This window comes from Ovis aries, chromosome 14 (assembly GCF_016772045.2).
Source record: "Ovis aries strain OAR_USU_Benz2616 breed Rambouillet chromosome 14, ARS-UI_Ramb_v3.0, whole genome shotgun sequence".
NCBI lineage: Eukaryota > Metazoa > Chordata > Mammalia > Artiodactyla > Bovidae > Ovis > Ovis aries.
The window spans coordinates 10,446,082-10,464,333 of NC_056067.1; the positions used below are offsets into that span (position 1 = coordinate 10,446,082).

The 18,252-nt window shown below is 44.9% G+C and overlaps 2 protein-coding genes across 2 annotated transcripts in view; one reads left to right on the forward strand and one right to left on the reverse strand.

The window, feature by feature from the left end:
• The window catches only part of USP10 (ubiquitin specific peptidase 10), a 63,675-nt gene that overhangs the window by 36,282 nt on the left and 9,141 nt on the right, over nt 1–18,252 (forward strand). The window contains exons 4-9 of the mRNA XM_027977691.3: nt 2,349–3,389; nt 13,828–13,919; nt 14,381–14,490; nt 14,980–15,035; nt 15,269–15,372; nt 17,736–17,835. Of these exons, the coding sequence (XP_027833492.2) occupies nt 2,349–3,389; nt 13,828–13,919; nt 14,381–14,490; nt 14,980–15,035; nt 15,269–15,372; nt 17,736–17,835 (1,503 nt within the window). The remainder of the gene's footprint in view (nt 1–2,348; nt 3,390–13,827; nt 13,920–14,380; nt 14,491–14,979; nt 15,036–15,268; nt 15,373–17,735; nt 17,836–18,252) is intronic.
• On the reverse strand, nt 3,729–11,708 carry LOC106991582 (large ribosomal subunit protein uL18-like). Its single transcript, XM_042230766.2, has one exon. It carries the CDS (start codon nt 11,641–11,643, stop codon nt 10,756–10,758), a length of 888 nt encoding a protein of 295 aa, XP_042086700.1. The 5' UTR covers nt 11,644–11,708; the 3' UTR covers nt 3,729–10,755.

An 18,252-nucleotide genomic window follows, 5' to 3' on the forward strand; every position in this document is an offset into this window, starting at 1 on the left:
ATGAACCTCCCTCCCACCTCTCACCCCATCCCACCCCTCTGGGTTGTCACAGGGCCCCTGTTTAAGCTCCCTGAGTCATACAACGAATTCTTGTAAAGCTGTAAGGCTTTATCTCACCCACCCTCTGCTTCCATCATTTCCATCTTTGATGTCTGTCTCCCTATAGATGTAATCCCCTGAGGCAGGGACCTTGCCTTACTAATCTCTGTACACCTCCCCTTTGATAATAAACATTTTGCACATGGCTGAAAGCTCCATGATTATTGACTTGAGTCACTATGAACTGATTGGAGAAGTCAGCTGAGGAAGCCACTTAAGCAGTGATTCTCAGACAGATGTGGGCATGAGCATCTCCTGGGTGCCTCTGAGCATCTCGGACTTTAGGACCCCATCCGGGCACCCCAGCTACTGTACTGTGAGTGCTGCAGTGCACAGGCTTTGAGAGTGCCATGTTAGGGTGTGATTGTTGGTTTGAGCTAATTTTCCTTCCCCGCAACAAATCCCCTGCCTGATGATCCAGGTGCTCCTGAGCTTGCAGGCCTTCCACCACTTTCCAGCCCGACAGGTTGGGCCTGTCCTGACTTCTCTGCCCTGGAGTGCATACATGGTGTGTCCACAACCCGTGTTCTTGTGTAAGAACAGGAACCGAACTGTTTTGGGCAGGATGTGGTCACACTGTCCACAGTCTGGTAAATATTTTGGTAACAGCTGTAGCATATCAGAATGGTTCCGTTAATATCACATCACATTCTGGAGTGTTGTACGTTACGGTAAGATTAACGATTGCGATGTGGAACGCACTGGGTTGTGAATAACCAAACTGCACAGGCTGCATGGTACAGCACATACTAACTTCACTGTGACTCCCGATGCACCTCCCAGTCTCTGAACGGCGGCCTCCCTGCTTCAGCGACACCCGTCTTGGTCCACAGAGCAGCTCTGCATCCTTGCAGCCTCACTGGATGGAGCTCCCTGGAAGCAAACTGGATAGTTCACTTTTAGGGATAATGGAGACATATATTTCCTTTGGTGATTGTTTTCAAAATAAGGAAACCACGAATCAGTGTTCAGGAACCAGAGGATTGAAATTGTCCTCTCGATCTCTATAGATGGTTAGCTGTAACCATCATCATGTTCTTTCTTCAGGAGTGTTTTGCTGTTGGGCTGGTGTATTCTCCCCACTCCCAGGGTGTGTGATATCAAACCAAATGGAGAATTAGAAAACTATTTAGGGCCCTGGCCCCTCTGTGGGGCTGTTTTTTCTCCTCTAAAAATACTTCCAAAGTAAAATATATTCAGTTTTCTGAGTAGAATATGATTATTTTGGTACTGTGATTTTTTTTTTTTTGCTTGAAATAAACGCCTTGAGAAAAAGTGGGCCCCTTGTACTAGACTTGAGAAGTCTTCAGTAGTGCATGAAAAATAAATTAAAAAACACACATCCTTTCCTCACTTCAAAATGTGTCACTATTTCATCAGATATAAGATGACATTGGTGTTTAGTTTCTCTTGAGAAACTCAGTTGATTCTGAAACTCACCCTAATTTTTGAGATGTGATCTGTGAAAAAAATGTCCATCTTAAATGGATAGAATATGTGGATTGTTGTCAGTGGGGAAAAGGTATTAAAGGATTTCAAGGAGATTTTTAAAGGTTTGCAGTCCTAACTTTATCTTTTGGGATTTTTGGAAGCACCTTCCTTATCCATGGGGTTAATCCAATATGAATTAATTTAGGAGAAGTCACAGGCACTCTTGAAAGGCCATTTTGGGGCTTCAGTTAAAGTTGTTAATAGAAGAGTCTGGGAAATGGATAATTTGAAAGAGTGCTTTTGTATAATTCATACTTTTTGAATTATTTAATTGGCACAAATTAGAGAAACCATATATATAATATATATATAGAGAGAGAGCGTGAGCAAGCAGTGGTTTTCAAGTTCCCAAGTTGGTCATGTTGATTTTTAAAAATTAAGTTTTCCAAAATATATATGCCCTAGTCTTAGGTATAAAATAAACTAATAAAATCAGATTGCATTGAGAGACATGTTCAGACAGGCAGAATGGCATTTGTTTCCTATTCAAAGTTTCATTTTAATTTCTACCTTAACTGCTGTGAGTGGAAAATGGATACCAGCTTCTGTATTTCATATCTCCAAATTAAATATAATTTTGTGGTTATTATTTATTTCAGCAAATTACTTATTTAGCACAGAAATGTTTTAGCTTTGTTAATTACTGCAAGATTTTAAGGTTTCAGTTTCAAAAAGAAATAATTACTGAGACGTTTATAAGTTGTATAGCTGTGTTCTTAACTAGTGGGATATTTACTGATTATTTTCTTTCTAAACAGGACACGACTATCAGAGAATTGAATTTGGTGTTAATGAAGTAATTGAACCGAGTGACACTTTGCCGAGAACTCCCAACTACAGTATTTCAAGCACATTGAATCCTCAGGCCCCTGAATTTATTCTTAGCTGCACAACTTCCAAAAAGCTCCCCGATGACATTGATAAAGAAGTGGACTACAGCTCCGCCAACTGCCAGTACCCGGGCCCTGCCCTTGCCCTGGACGGTGGCTCTCATGCTGAGGCGGAAGCTTTAGAGAACGATGGTGTTTCAGGTGGTCTTGGACAAAGGGAGCGTAAAAAGAAGAAAAAACGTCCCCCTGGATATTACAGTTACTTGAAAGATGGTGGTGAGGGTGGACCTTCGGCGGAAGCCCTGGTCAATGGCCATGCTGGCCCAGCAGTCCCCAACAGCGTAGGCGCCGAGGACGTGGAGTTGATGGGGGATGTACCCACGGCAGGGACCCCCCGGACTTGGGGCAGCCCTCAGGATGCCACGGACTTTGTCAGCGACTCCGGGCCTGCCGGGGCTTTCCTCGGAGCCCTGGATGGCGGGGCCAGGACTGCAGGGCAGCCCGAGGGCTGCTCCGGGGCCGACTCAGAGGCCTCCTGCCTCCCTGCCGAGGCCGGCAGGGACACCCTGTTGAGGACAGCTGTGGCTCAGCCCTCCGTGGGGACTGATACTACTGAGAACCTTGGAGTCACTAATGGACAAATACTTGAATCGTTGGGTGAGGGCACAGCTGCCAACGGGGTGGAGTTGCACACTGTGGAGAGCGCAGACTCGGACCCTGCCAAGGCCGAGAGCGCCCCACCTCCTGCGGATGCCCCGGCCTCCGCAGCGGGCAGTGTGCCCGCCAGTCAGCCCGCCAAGTCGTGGGCCAGTCTTTTTCATGATTCTAAGCCCTCTTCCTCGCCTGTGGTTTCTGTGGAAACTAAGTATTCCCCTCCCGCCACGTCTCCCCTGGTCTCTGAAAAGCAGGCGGAAGTCAAGGAAGGGCTGGTTCCAGTTTCAGAGGATCCTGTAGCCATAAAGATTGCAGGTATAGTTCCAAAGATACAGGTCTGAGGCCGAGATGGGAGCAGACAGTCTGCACTGTTATCCAGAGCGATAGCAGGTTACCTGTGTGTTCCGACGAATTTCTGAACAACACCTGTGCCTTATGTGTCACTAAAAGTAAAAGGACATATGAGCAGAATTGGGCGGGGAGGGATATCTTTTTCATTAAGTGGAAAATCCATGTCCGCTATCAGTCATTTGACAGATTACATTTCCATGCCTTGCCTTCTGGCGGAGTAGTTGTGCTCCCTTGTGTGACGGATGGGTAGTCCTGTCTGTGTTCCAGTTATTTCGGCCTCGGGGTTGTAATCCCTGAGGATTCCACTCACTTTAGAGTTATTTCTTAGAATATAAGAAAGTACTGGTTTTTTTTTTTTCTTTTTAATGCCTATTTTGGGTTGAGTAAATGGATTTTATTCAGTTTTAGCACACCAAGGCCAATTCTTGACTGGGAAAGAAAAGCTGCAACAGTTTGGCCTGAAGTTAATGTTTCATTTGATATTCTAAGGCTCAAAAAGTAAGGCCAGTTCACAATAAAACTGTAAAGCCTCATGGCTTGTGTTTCTAAAGTTAAGGTGGGAAGTCAGAAGCAGGAGTGCTTATGTTTTTACACATGCCTAAGAAGCTGGGGCTGTTCTTCAGGACTCGTTATCCAAGGAGTTTACCAGTAGCCAGTACTTCAGGCTCTTACCCCATTGGCCCAGTTAAAATGAACTGTTTTTTTTTTTTTTGAGTTTATTGGCCGCACCGGGTGTTAGTTGCTGCCTGAGACTTTTCTAGTTGCGGCGAGCAGGGGCTGCTGTCTGAATGTGGTGACTGTGCTGCTTGTTTTGGTGGCCTCTCGTTGCGGAGCACAGGCTCTTAAGTGAGGGCCTGGTGGGTCAGACGGTGAAGCATCTGCCTGCAGTGAGGGAGAGCCAGGTTCGATCCCTGGTTTGGGGTGATCCCTTGGAGAAGGAAATGGCAACCTGCTCCAGTACTCTTGCCTGGAAAATTCCATGGATGAGAAGCCTGGTAGGCTGCATTCTATGGGGTCACACAGCCGGACACGACTGAGCGGCTTCACTTTCTTCTTCCTTTCTTTCTTTTAGTAGTTGTGATGTATGAATTTAGTTGCCCCGAGGCGTGTGGAACCTTCCTGCGTTGGGTATTAAACCCGTGTCCTCTGCATTGGCAGGCAGATTCTTAACCACTGGATCACCAGGGAAGTTCTGAACTGTCTTTATTTAGGCTTTAATGTTTGCTGGTTTCACATTTTGGCATACCTGACAGCATTTGGCACCGAATGATGAGGGTGAAAGCAGGAGCGAGATGCAGAGCGTGTGCTCTCTTAGGAACGGCCAGGATTGCAGCAAAGGTAAAGCACATCCTTCTGCTGATAGTAAGATGACAGCAAACAACACTTGAAAAAGTTTTTAAATGAGCATTTTATTCCTTAGACAAAATATATTATTTTGAGTAATCTAGGTGTTGGATTTCTCTTAAAACGAGAAGTTAATTGATAGATGCATCAGCATTTTGGACTTTTAAAACGAATAACTTTTAGGTTATTTGGGTGAGTTTTTTATTGTAACTTTTTAAAATGTGTTCATTGCAAGGGAAAGCTGTAAGGGTGAGGGGAGAACAGTAACAGCCTTTGTGTAGATCATTAAGTTAAATGTCATCTTAACCTGTAGTGGGAGATGCATGATCTGATGCTTTTAAAAGCGGACATTCTAAGTTTAAAGTCAGAGTGAAAGTGAAAGTCACTCAGTTGTGTCCGACTCTTTGTGACCCCAGGCCAGAATACTGGAGTGGGTAGTCATTCCTTTCATTCCCTTCTCCAGGAGATGTTCCCAACCCATGGATTGAACCCAGGTCTCACACATTGCAGGCAGATTCTTTACCAGCTGAGCCACCAGGGAAGCCCTTTAAGTCAGAAGGCATTGTCATTTTGTTTGTATTCCTAAAATTGCTTCACAGAGGGTGGTGGTGGTTTAGTTACTCAGTTGTGTCCGACTCTTGTGACCCCATGGACCGTAGCCCGCTAGGCTCTTCTGTCCATGGGGTTTCCCAGACAAGAATACTGAAGTTGATTGCTATTTCCTTCTCCAGCAGACCTTCCCAACCCAGGGATCCAACGAGGGAGTCCTGCATTGTAGGTGGTCTCCTGCATTGCAGGCAGATGCTTTATTGCCCAGCCATGGGGAAGCCCATTTCACAAGGAAAACCTTCATTCCTGGGAAATTTCCTCAATCTATTTAAAAGAAGAAAGAAAAGATTCATTTTAAATGTTTTAAAGCCTTCTAGTCAAATAACTTTAAATGTGGTTTGCTGTGTATGTTAAAATCTAGTTGACTTGCTAAAATCTGATGGTAAACTACTCTATAGAACATTGTGAGGAAATTCCCTGGTGGTCCGGTGGTTAGCACTTTCACTGAGCCAGGGCCTAGTTTCAAGTCCTGGTTGGGAAACAAAGTGATGCGGCTCCTCCAAAAGAGAAATAAAATAGAGCAACACTGGGGGCTCTTAGTTATTTGTATTCGTGCAGAGTATTGCTACAGTCTAACCACTTTTGAATTGATGGTCCTCATTATCTCCCCCCAAGATTTATTTTTTTAACCTTTTTTGATTAAGTCAGTTATAAAAAATGTTTTCATTATCTGAGCAAAAGTGTGGTTCCTTTTAAAACGTTTCATTCTTTTTTGAGCCTGGTTATTGAACCTTAGAAATACAGAATGTAGTTGCTGACACTTTTCAGTATTTCTTGAAAAATAATGCAGTGATAGTCACACTGAGTAACTGTTGGAATCACACTGAGCTTAGGTAAAGTAGATTGTTCAGAATTTTTTCCCCCTTTGTCATATTCCCCTCCTGAGAGGTTTACCTGATAAAAATGAAAAGGTATATTGAAGTGGTTGTAGGTCAGATCCCTACCACAGACGTAGCTTAAATGGTAGGCCCACTTACTTTAAGCAGCATTTAACTGTGTGAAATTCTAGCTACATTAAAAGATCTGTTGATATTGGCTGTCATAGAATTTGACTTGCATTAACGTCTAAGCGGTTCTGCTGAGAGAATAATTTTTATGTGTATCATTTTATTTATTAAATTTGGGAAAGAAACAGGAAGGAATAGCAGTTTGAATAAGTTTATTCTCTCTGAGTTCTTAGAAGGATATCAGCATCCACAGGCCAGTTTTTGGCCCCAGGGTCATTTATTTTGGGTGTCCGCATTTCTGGATCATCTCTCCGCCCTGTCATTATGTCTGTGCTTAATGAATGCTGGCTAGTTTTGTATAACCACAAATGAAATGTAACTCAGATCAACTGTAAACAGAAAGTAATAGTCATACACAGCATTTTGGAGTGAAATATAGCCAGATTTCAGTTACTCACGGTCTGTTTATCCATTACTGCATTGCATTCTGCTCTTACGTTCTTTGGTGGCAAGACCATCTTCATGGTGTCATTTGTCAACATTTTGTTCTCTTCGCCGTTTTTCTTAAGTGTAAACTCTAATTTAAGCAGGAGACAGAAGGGAAAAGCGCTTTCCCAACCTGGTGGAAAGCATGGACCTGCACAGGAGGCCTGCAGAGGCTTGGGGAGGCTTCCGTGTTTCAGGAAGTGGTTTATGTCAGTCTGAGATGGAGTATATGCCATTTTTCAGTAGGAATAACTGAGCCAGGAGATGAGCAAAAGGAACGTGAAAATCTTAATTCTTATAGCTTGTGTTGAAACTAAGTGCAGAACCTGAGGCACACACCCATGTTGAGAGTAAGTGTGACAGATACAAGCAGCGGGGACAGCCTCAGCTGGTGCTGCCTCCAGAGCCTGGAATGGAACATACCCTGGTGAGTGATGAACACTAAAATCTTCCTGGGCTTCTACTGGGGATCACTTGTACTCTCCCAAACCTGAATTATAGCAAATGCTTTCAGATCACACACACAGTTATTTTGCTCTTTATGTTTTGCTTTCAAAACTATGCACCAGTGTATTCTGTTTTAAAGGTGTGTAAATAATGGTGGCAAGGAGCGAGACCAGGCCAAATGCCCAAATAGGAGCAAGAATTCTAGTCTCAGAGAACTATATAAACTGAGGTCTTAGACCGCTGAAAAACATTCTGTTCTGTGGGGTATTGGGGCTCTAGTCATGCCATTTATTATGAATTTTAGTAAAACACACTTAATAGATGATTTTACACTGTTCTGGACCTAAAAAATTGTCTCTGGAGAGAGCAATAAAGTCACTACAAATTGGATCTGTATTTCTTTCAAACAGTATATCCGAATTGAGCTTTGCTTTGGTGGTTTATAAATCATATCTATATTTCTCCTGTCCTTGGGAAATAATTTCTCCAGTGTTTTTCATTCTCTTCAGATTCTCCCAAGCAGTCCAGGCAGTGAGCATGCACAGGCCCTGAGTGGAGGAGGTCCACCACCTGTGTGTAGACTCATGTGGGCTGAGAGTTCAGTCCACATCTGACTTGACAGGTGTATGTCCTTGCAGGTATTTCTGTTCTGTATCCTTTATAGACCTCCCTATATGGGACTCCCTTTCCCACCAGGAGGAAATGTAAGTTGATATGCCGCCAGTGGGTAAGGGCACATTCCGGTCACTTCACTGTCCTCCCCTTGCTCAGATAGCCAGGGCAGTGTGTGCTCTTCCACAGTGATGCAGTGAGGAGGGAAACACTTGGAGAATGCTCTGGACACTTAGGGAGATGACAGAAAGGTGGGTCAGCAGCAGCAGAGTGTCAGCGACAAGCCAGCTGTGGAGCCTTCAGAGTCAGTGAGAGTTCTTGCCCTGCATTTTCATGGATTTTAAATGGGAATATGACCTCTAGGTGCTGACTTTAGGAAAACAAAATTTGATACATAAAATATGTAAGAATAATCATGGCTTATGAACTTATACATTTGACAGTGTTAGTATTGCCATTGAGTTTATAAATCATTTCATTTGAGTGATTTGTGGTAAGGTATGTGGTTTACTATATATGTCTTGAATTGTAAGAAAGGCTCTTAACCACTCAATGTTTTTGCCTGTCAGCAGATTTCATAAGGTTGAACTTTAATTCAGCCATTTAAATGTTTGAAAATAACGGTTTCAATTTTGTATCTTCTGTGTGGTATGGAGTCAGTGCTGGCATTTTATGCCATTCCTGTAACACCATTCCTCCGCAGACCTGCCAACTCCTGTGGAAAAGATAGCTTGAAGAGAGCACCCTCCTAAAGTTACTATCTAAACAGATCCAAGTAGTAAACTACACCAACAACGATGGATTGAAGAGAAGGCTTTTCAGGGGGAAACTTGTTACTATAGTCAACTTCTGATAATTTGCCCTGAAAGAAGGTAAAATAGATAACCAACACTGATGACTTGGGACCATAAGTCAGATTTAAAGTTTCAACCCCAGGAAATACCCTGCTCTCCCTCTCCTCTTTGGCTGCCCTTCGTGGTTTTGATTTTTTTGACCTCCATAATTACAGTGCTTATTGGACTTTAGCAAAATAGTAAACGGAAACAGTGATGTTGTTATAAAAGGAACTTAATTAAATAGTGGTGATATAAAAAAATTGAAAGTGATATTCATACTTGCTTGTCTGTAAATCGTGAATATTGACTTCTGAATTAGAGCAGTAACATTCATTCATTTTAGGAGGATTCACTAAACAGGGTGGTGACTGTTAGGATTAGCCTTGTCTTTGTGCCTGTGCTGTTTGGGCCGGAGGAGAGGAGCAGCACACGGCAGGCCCTGTCAGGTGTTAGCATCTGGATCAGTGTGTGGCCATCAGTTGTTCTGGGGGGGAAACGCTCAATGCACAGTGTGTTATAAAACTGAACATTAAGAGGAAAATCTCAAGACAGTAAGATATTTAATCTTAATTTTTTCTACAGCCTTTCTTTCCTTTCAAAATGTGACTTTGTTAATGTACACAGAAAGTATTCAAGACTTAACTTTAAGGAATTGAAGCAAACATTTCCATTTGAAGAATTGAAAAGTGTTGGTCCTCTCAGACTTCCATCCTTTAGTCCCCTTCCTTCTCTCTCGCTTGTTTCAGCCCTTTATTTTCTGAGCAGGATTAAAGGACCCTCTATGAGGAACTGACCGTGTGAGACATCATCCAGACCCTCCCCATTTCCCTGCAGGGGCTGCGCTGTCTGCCCCAGGTTACAGGGTAAATGAAGTGGTGGAATCGGGTGGCAGACCCTTGTTTCCTGGCTTGTCTTCCTGGGCTTTTGCCCTTAGTCCACTTCTCTGTTGGAATTCCCACTCCTGCAGGGTTTCAAGGTTTCCCAGGTGGCTCAGTGGTAAAGAATCTACCTGCAGTTGCAGGAGCCACAGGAGACATGGGTTTGATCTCTGGATTGGGAACATCCCCTGGAGGAGGAAACGGCAACCCACTCCACCATTTTTACCTGGAAACAGTCAGAAGAGTCTGGTGGGCTACAGTCCCGGGGGTCAGAGTCAGGCGTGACTGAGTGACTAACACTTTTCACTTCAACTCCACAATGCGTTCCACACAAACTTATGTGGAGTCGTTTGCCATAATCCGTAGCTATTAATCTCCAGCTTACTTCATCCCACGTGGCTGGTGAACACTGTGCTATCCATGGTCTAGGTCAGCGAGTCATGGTCGGCCTTGGAACACAGTAGGAGAGGAACAGCTGGAGGCTCTTAGCAGAGAGAGAAGCAGGGGGGAAGGAGGCGAGGAGACCTGATGGAGCCAACATGTGTCTGCTTGGAAGTTCTGTTGTTTAATCAAGTAGTTGCGTCTGCCTGCGACCCCTTAGGAAGTTCTGTTAACCTGCAGTTACTGAACAAACCATTAGGTGATGCTAAGAGACTTAGCGTTGGGGAAGAAAGAGTGAAACTTTTTTTTTTCCTGTTTGTTTTTTTTTTAACCTGCCTGCTCCTTAAAGTAAGCAACCCTGGGATTGGTTCAGGGGAAGGGTTGATGTAGAACTAAAGGTTCTGTCCAATCAGCACACGCCATTGTCCAGATAAGTGTTGGAAAGGAATCAGCTAGTAGTCAGTTTTAAATTGGCTGTGTTCACAGATTCCATAGGGCTAGGATGTTTCCACCTGCAGGTGTTGAGATTATTCTGGGCGTGTAGCTCCGTGAGAAACACGAGAGGAGAGGTGTGTTCCAGCCTAGAGCGGTTAGTTCCTGACACTTTTTGCACCTGCTTCCCCTTTGAGCGTGGAGTTGGCCTTGTCATAAATGATTTTTTTTAACCTGACAAAATACACATCCAAAGCACTTTTGACCATGTGTAAATGTATTTTTTTTTTTGCTTGCTTGTTCAATAAGTTTATTATTGTCTTATCTGAAAAGTCTTGATAGAATATTGTGGTTTGGTTTAACTCTCAGCAGCTCGTTCCTGAGCTCTAAGGAAGCTTGCCTTCTTCTGAGCTACCCGATCTTTCTTCTGGGCAAGTGACATTTTGGGATGGTTCCACCTCTTCTTTTTAACTTCTTTCTTAGGCTTCTTCTCATACACTGGATTCTCTCGTATTGCAGCATGAGCTGTCTTATACATCTCCTCCATCATGTCTGGAGTTACGTTGTTCTTTATGTACTGAGAGAATTGTTTCTCGTAAGCATCCTTATCATCTTCAGTCAGGTAACGCATATAATCTGCAACGTGTTGCCCCATGATGTGCTTTCGGTGTACCTCAGCACTGAATTCTTTGCTTTCTGAATCATAACCGGGGAGCCGTTTGGTACTGTGAGGGATAGACAGGCCTCCATCGACAGCTCCCTTCAGGGCCCCAAAAACTTTATTCCCAGTGGTAGTTCTGGCAAGTCCTGCATCCAAGTAACAGGTGAAGGCACCGGGTTGACCATCAGTGCTTTCCACGTTGTACTCATCGCCAGTCATCTCGACTTGGCCTTCATAAATTTTGTCCATACCAAACCTATTAAGCCTGCAGGCCAGCAGCAGGCCAGAACAATATGCTGCAGCATAATTTGTCAGGCCAACCTTCACACCATATTTTGGGAGTTCGTGAGCATAAGCTGCACAAACTATCATATCTCCTTTTATACGGGCATACGCAATCTGACAAATGATATCTCTGTTCGTTACACGAACTATCATTCTGTATTTAGGTGTGTTGTACTTATTTTTATATTGGATTACCAATCGTTTCCGAGCATAGTCAGTTTTGCCCTCTTGCCTTCTTCTGAACTTCACTTGGTATCTCTTGAAGTAGGCCTTGTTCTTGACAACTTTAACAAACCCCATCCTGCGGAACAGAACCCCGACTCTGCAGCTTGCCACAGAGCTGCAGAACCAGCACGGCTCCGGGGTGGGTGGGGAGCCTGTAAATGTATTTTTGAGGCCAGTACAGTTGTGTGGAAGAGAAGTTTCAGATAAGGCCTTGCATGCGTGTCCCTGGTCCTTTGCTTTCTGTTTCCTTCAGTGTCTGTATTGAATGGGAATTGATGCTGTCAAGCCCCTTCCCCTCGTAGCCCACCCCCACCTTGGGACGCTTTGCTTCCAGCATCATCAAGGAAGTTGATATTGCTATTTTGTCCCCCCGCGGCCCCCGTAAACCGTGATGAGTCTGCCCTTCCCCTCCCTCCTGCCATCCCGGGATCTCCTGAGCCCCTGCCGTCCCTGTGTGTGTTTCCTCTTGGTGGAAGGCACCACACTCAGCTGGAGAGATTTCTTCTGGTGCCATTTGCTGTCACGCCTCTTGTCTCCCTCCTCAGCCACGCTTCCTGCCCCAGTGCCCTCCACTCTCGCTTTCCCCTCCTGAGGCCCTCCAGCCTGCGTCTGCCTCCACTGCTGGGTCCAGCTGCCCTGTCCTCCTCGATCACCGTGGTGGTTTCTCCTCAGCCTGTCACTTGGACGGGGGTGGTCCAGGGGCTCCATTCCCCACCCATTGCTCTCAGGACGTACGGCCCTGAGCTGCAGGGTCCCGTGTGCGTGTGAGTGGAGATGTGCCACTGGCTGGTCTGTGAGGCTCAGTGTACTGTTCAGTGGTGCCGTCCGGGCGCCCTTATTCGAGCCTCTGAAACTCAAACCAAGCCTCTCATCTCGTCATGGTCCCCCAGAGCCAGCAAAGAGCCTGCTTGTCTCCATGCATGCCTCCTGTGGGCGCAAGGCAGCCCGCTCAGCTAGAGACATTTTCAAAGTTCTGGTGCCATTTGCTGTCGCACGCCCTGGCTACCCTGGTTTCTCCAGTCCTTGGATCAGGTGGCGCGTCCCCTCCCCTGCCCCCAACCCCCCAGCAGAGCCCACACTGTGTCATGCCTCCCCGCCTGGTCTGCCGGCTCTGACACGGCAGGGCCACCGCTCGGTTCTCTCTGGGCCTGCAGGTCCTGGTGCCCAGGCAAGGCTTAACCCGCAGCAGCATGGCGTTTATCAGAGGTCCTTATGTTCGGAAGCTGGTTTTGAGGTTTATGACTGTGCCCCGTATGGAGAGCAGGGGTGGGAGGAGAGGACCTTGGCAAACTTAGTCTTAACTGAACAGATTCCATGGCCTCTCTTTTGAGTTGGTCATGTTTCACTTTTTAATAAATGGGAAAATTATTTTCTATGCTTCCTCAATTAGAGGACAGAGGGCATTTTATCCTCAGAGGAGAGAGGGAGGAAGTGGGTATGTTTGACATTAGAACCTTGCGAATTAATTTCTTCATTTAATGCTTAAGTGTGGGACCTGCCAGTGCATCTGTGTGTTTAGGAAAGAAAGGCTTCTTTTGTTTTGAGTGTTGCCTTGGGGTCGGTGCCGATAGCAAATTCGTGCTCCCTTGTTACATGTTCACAAGTCATTGGAGGCAGTGTCATGTGGCTGCAGGTTATGAATTTTGGGTACTGACTGCGCCTCCTGGCTCCTTTGAGGTCACAGGCACGCAAGTTAACCTGCAGCCCCCGTTTCCTTTTGGTGAAAGGGTATGGTAGCGCTACCCTGGGATCTCTGAGGATTAAGCACAGTGAGTTAACACTGTGAGCTGGAATGCACTTGCCGAGAAAAATTGTGGCTGTCACTGTAAAGGATTTGTAAGGGGACACAGGGGGCCTTGTTGTAAAGCATTTCTATTGAAAGCATAAAACATTCTTTTATTGCTATTTTAAGACTGGGGAAAAGTGATATCAAAGATGAATCTGAGGATAACAGAGCTTGCTCCAAGTCTGCTCCCTAATACTGTTAATACTGTTTTTTAAGCCTTTTCTGTTTCTCATTAAAACAGTTCTTGTGCTTCCTAGTTGATAAATGTCAGTGTTCAGGGAGGGGGGGCCAAATACCTTTGAAAATTCTAATCATTCAGTAATTACATGATAATGAACTAGCTGAACGAAGCTTTGATGGAGCCTGCCTTCCCTGTGGGCGTGACTGTGCTCTGGAGTAGGCAGTCAGCCCCCAGAGCAGGAGAACTGCTCCTGAGACGCCGTTAACACCTTCACTGTGCTCCCATCTTTCAGAGTTACTGGAGAATGTCACCCTGATTCATAAACCGGTGTCATTGCAACCCCGCGGGCTGATCAACAAAGGAAACTGGTGCTACATCAATGCTGTATCCTTCTCAGATGCTGTCCCTAAGGCTGGCTTTCTGCAGCATCCTCTTCCCGGGGCACGTTTGACTTAGTTCAGCTTCTGTGGGGCGTCCACCCCACATTTTGAATCCAAAACTTTGGTTCCTTACCACCGCCCCCCAAAAGATGATGACTGTCAAAATCAAGCAAGTTTAGTTCTCTAAAATGGTCCTGAAAAAAAAAAGGGTGGGGGTTCCTGCATAGTGGGGTAGAGTGACCACTTAAACTGGAAATGTTGTGCTAATTGACTTAATCTTGGTTAAGTCGAGATCTTGCGTGGATATCACAAGGCAGTTATCTCAGGGATTATTTGGTTTGGTTCCTTTTGTGTTTACATATTTCAGTTGTTCAGTGTTCTTGGCTTATTTAGTTTTTTATACTCTTTCCACACTCTGGAGCATCAATTTCGTTTCCTTTACGCTTCCTTACTGCTGTTATGTAGACACTGCAAGCCTTGGTGGCTTGCCCACCGATGTATCACCTGATGAAGTTCATTCCTCTGTATTCAAAAGTGCAAAGGCCTTGTACATCCACACCCATGATAGACAGCTTGTAAGTAAGCTGCTGAGAGCAAGTCAAGGAGTGGGCTTCCCCCTCTGATAATTAGATTCAGATAGCAAAGTTTTTGATTTCCTGTAAATCAATCCTGTTAGTTCTTTTTTTTTTTTTTTTACTGTTCATGATTTTGTATGGAAGTTAACCAGAAATGTAATTGTAACATTGTTGTATCTGTGTTCTTTAGTGTCAGTTGAATAAATTTTAATGTTTAGTAATTTTTATCACTTAAAGATTTAAGAATTCACTAGCCTTTATAGCATTGGTTACCTAGAGTTTGCTATCTTCATACAAGCTAATACTCTATTTAGCCATCAGGTCTCTTTAGTGATAGTATATCTTTTTTGAAAAATGTGCTGACTAAATTCATTCATGTCTTCTGTTTTTGCTTTATATATCTAAACTGTCATTATTTACAAAGTTTAAATTATGATATTGATGTTGATGTTGGAAGAAAGTGTACTAAACATTTTCCCCCCTGTTTAGTGTTCGGCTAATGAATGAGTTTACTAATATGCCAGTACCTCCAAAACCCAGACAAGGTAAGTGGAAACAAGGGTTTCTTATACCATTACATATGGGGAGCTATGAAGTCAGATGACTGAGACTGAGAAATTCAGTCTTGCTGGGGAAAAAAAGTCTTTTTACATGCAGCTTGCTATACCTAAGCTCTTCTTAAGTTTGGGCAGCAGTGGGGGGAATTTTGGTGATCATGCTTTTTGTCATTTCAAGACTTCGTTGGGTTGTGAAAATCTGTGTCCTGTTTCTGTTGCAGCTCTTGGGGATAAAATCGTGAGGGATATCCGCCCTGGAGCTGCCTTCGAACCCACGTATATTTATAGACTCCTGACAGTGATCAAGTCGAGCCTATCTGAGAAGGTGGGAACTAATGTTCCATAGCAGGCATGAAGCTCGTGCCATACCCGTTGTGTGTTCGCTGCTTGCCCTCTGCTTTCAAGTGTGCGATGAAGCGGGGGTTCAGTGGATCTGGGCTTGCTCTGGAGGCAGTTGCTAGGATGGGTTAGAGTATGGAATGACAGTCATGGGGGTCAGACAACTCGTGTATCATTTACTGTGACCACTACTGCTGTGTGTTTGTTCCATAGATTAACTTACTTCCCCCTGTGAAGATAGGTAGTGTGATAATTGTTTGCTTGTTACATTTGAGGAAAGTGAAGTCACTGTCCAGGGTCCCAGCTAGGAAGTGGTGGAGCCTGGCAGCCAAGCCAGCTCCTTGCCCTCTGAGGGACTGCCTTGCCACTGCGGGGCCGGGGGCCCTGCGCCACGCCGGCATTCGGGAGGGCTGCCGTCTTCCTCATGCTCCTGCTGCAGCAGCTCCTGGGCCTGTGACTTTCTGATGACCGATGTTCTTAATCATACACTGTACTGCTGAAGGTGTGGGGCTCAAGGCCGTGGAGGGCTTGTCCAGGGCCCTGACACATGGCCTTGGAAGGAAATCAGGGCACCCACAGCACAGTGAACTGGAGCATTTCCTTCCTCCCTGATAGAGTTTGTGATGAGTCAAGATGAGCAATGAAATGATGGTCAGGGAAATGCTTTAGGAAACAGTGAAGGAAATTCTGATAAAACTGAGTGAAGTAATACTGTTTGAAACCCCGTGGTTTGAAAGAAGAGTGGATACTCTGGGCAGTCCAGCAGGATGCCACCAGGGCCTCTTCCTGTGCTCGCAGCAGAGCCTTAAGCGTTAAGTTCAGAATTTAGGGATGTTTCTGTGTTGGAAATGCACACATGGAGTCAGTGTGCCCTCTCCTCTCAAGGAGCTCATCCTCCAGTAAGGGAGTTAGATCGATAATTTAAGAAAACAGGCAAGACAAACTCTAAGGTAGATGCGTGTCCAGATGCTTTAGAAGCCCTAGGACGCCCCCAGCTCGGGGTGGGGGGCAGAGGTAAAGCTGGGGGCTTCCTGTCGCTGAGCAGCGCTGCGATCCTGCAGCTGTTACATCACCGTTGGCTTGTTGGGGTCCCTGTGACCCCCCCCCCCAGGGTTGATGCTTAGCTGGAAGATCTCACAGGACTCTGGAGCTGGTCCTTCAGTGGGTTCAGCATAGCCTGAGGACTTGGGCAGTGTCTGCAGGAACCCTTGAGACTCCTGTTCAATGCAGCCACACAGTCCTCACTTAGGTCCTCCCATGCCATACTGGGACAGCGTGTGGGATGTGGTCCACCCAGGATGCCCCTTGAAGTCTCAGTGTTCAGGGGTTGTGTTAGGGGCCAGTCACATAGGCACCGGCTGCCTCGCACAGACTGAAATTCCAGACCCCCAGAAGGAAAGCTAGCACTCAGCTGAAACCACACTGAGCGATTTGGGCACGCTCCCTTCCTAGTTCCTGGAATGGTGGGAGCCCTCCCGAAACCCAAGTTCCCAGATGCCAGCTGAGGCCCAGCCCAGAGAGCAGCCCTTTCCCAGCACTGTTAGCTCTTCTCTGTGTCTTGGGCTGTGCCAGCCTTCGCCGTTTCCCCACAGACACACACCAGAAGCCCCCATCCACAGCTTCAGTTACACGAGAGTAAGCAGATCTGCTCAGAGACCGCAAGCAGAAGAGCTTGCAGATCCTTGAAACACGCGCATGGTTATGCTCCAAAGAGTGAAGTGTGAAGCGATCATGATAAATTCCATAATCAGACGAAACCATGTGAGATGACGACGTCTCTGTATGACGGTCTTGTGTGATTCATATACCACTGATTATACTGATGTGTGAAACAGGCAGCTGAGTCTTTAAATGAGTAGGTTTTCATATATAACATCTTTTCTACCTTGGTTGCCCATTGTCAAAAATGGAAGGAGACATACAGGGGCTACTAATTTTACAGCTTACAGCGTGCATGGTGACCCCTGGGGTTGTGCAGTGGGGTGGCCTAGACATTGAGTTCATGTTTTTATCTCATTTTAATAAAAAAGCAACTTTTAAAATAACTTATCATGAAGGTAGTATCTATCTATTGTAGGAAATTTCAGAAGTACAGAAAAGCAAAAATGAAAAAAGCAAACAGAACACCCTTTTTATTGCTTAGAGATAAATGTTTAATCTCCCTGCCTCTCCTCTTCTTCACCAACTTAATTGTCAAGAAAAAATCCATATGGTGTTGGGGAAACTCTTTATGTTAAATCTTATTGAACATTCAGGAGAAGGCTAGTTTGTATATGCAGATAATATACTCTGTGCAGGCCTTGGAGAGTAATCTGTTAAAATTAACACTATCCTATTTGACCTTCTCAGGGTCGACAAGAAGATGCCGAAGAGTACTTAGGCTTCATTCTGAATGGACTCCATGAGGAAATGCTGAACCTAAAGAAACTTCTCTCACCAAATAATGAAAGTAGGTTTCAGTGTGTTTACTACAGAAGTGTATAGAACATTTTTTTTAAAATCTTTCTTAAACAGATGCTATATATAATCTTTATGTAATAAGTTGCCTTCCCCATAACAGTCATTCACCCTTTAAGAGTTACTTGTTTACTCATTAAGATAACTAATTACTTTGACATTACTTATTATGTACCACTGAGAATGTTACATTTTGTATATTAAAGAATTTGTCCAGAGCCTTTGCTTTTTCCCCTACAACTTGTAATTAAGAAAATGATTAAACATAAAGAAAAGCTGAAAGAATAGTTTGGCAATTACCTGTATGACTGATGGAGTCTACAGTTGTTACCACACTCTCCTTACTAATCCGTTTCTATCCCTGTTGCCCCACCAGAGGAGTTTTTCCCCTGAAAGTGATTCAAAATCA

Bases quoted from the DNA above. Each gene is read 5' to 3' on its own strand.
- LOC106991582 (XM_042230766.2), bottom strand. From the start codon at position 11,643: ATGGGGTTTGTTAAAGTTGTCAAGAACAAGGCCTACTTCAAGAGATAC.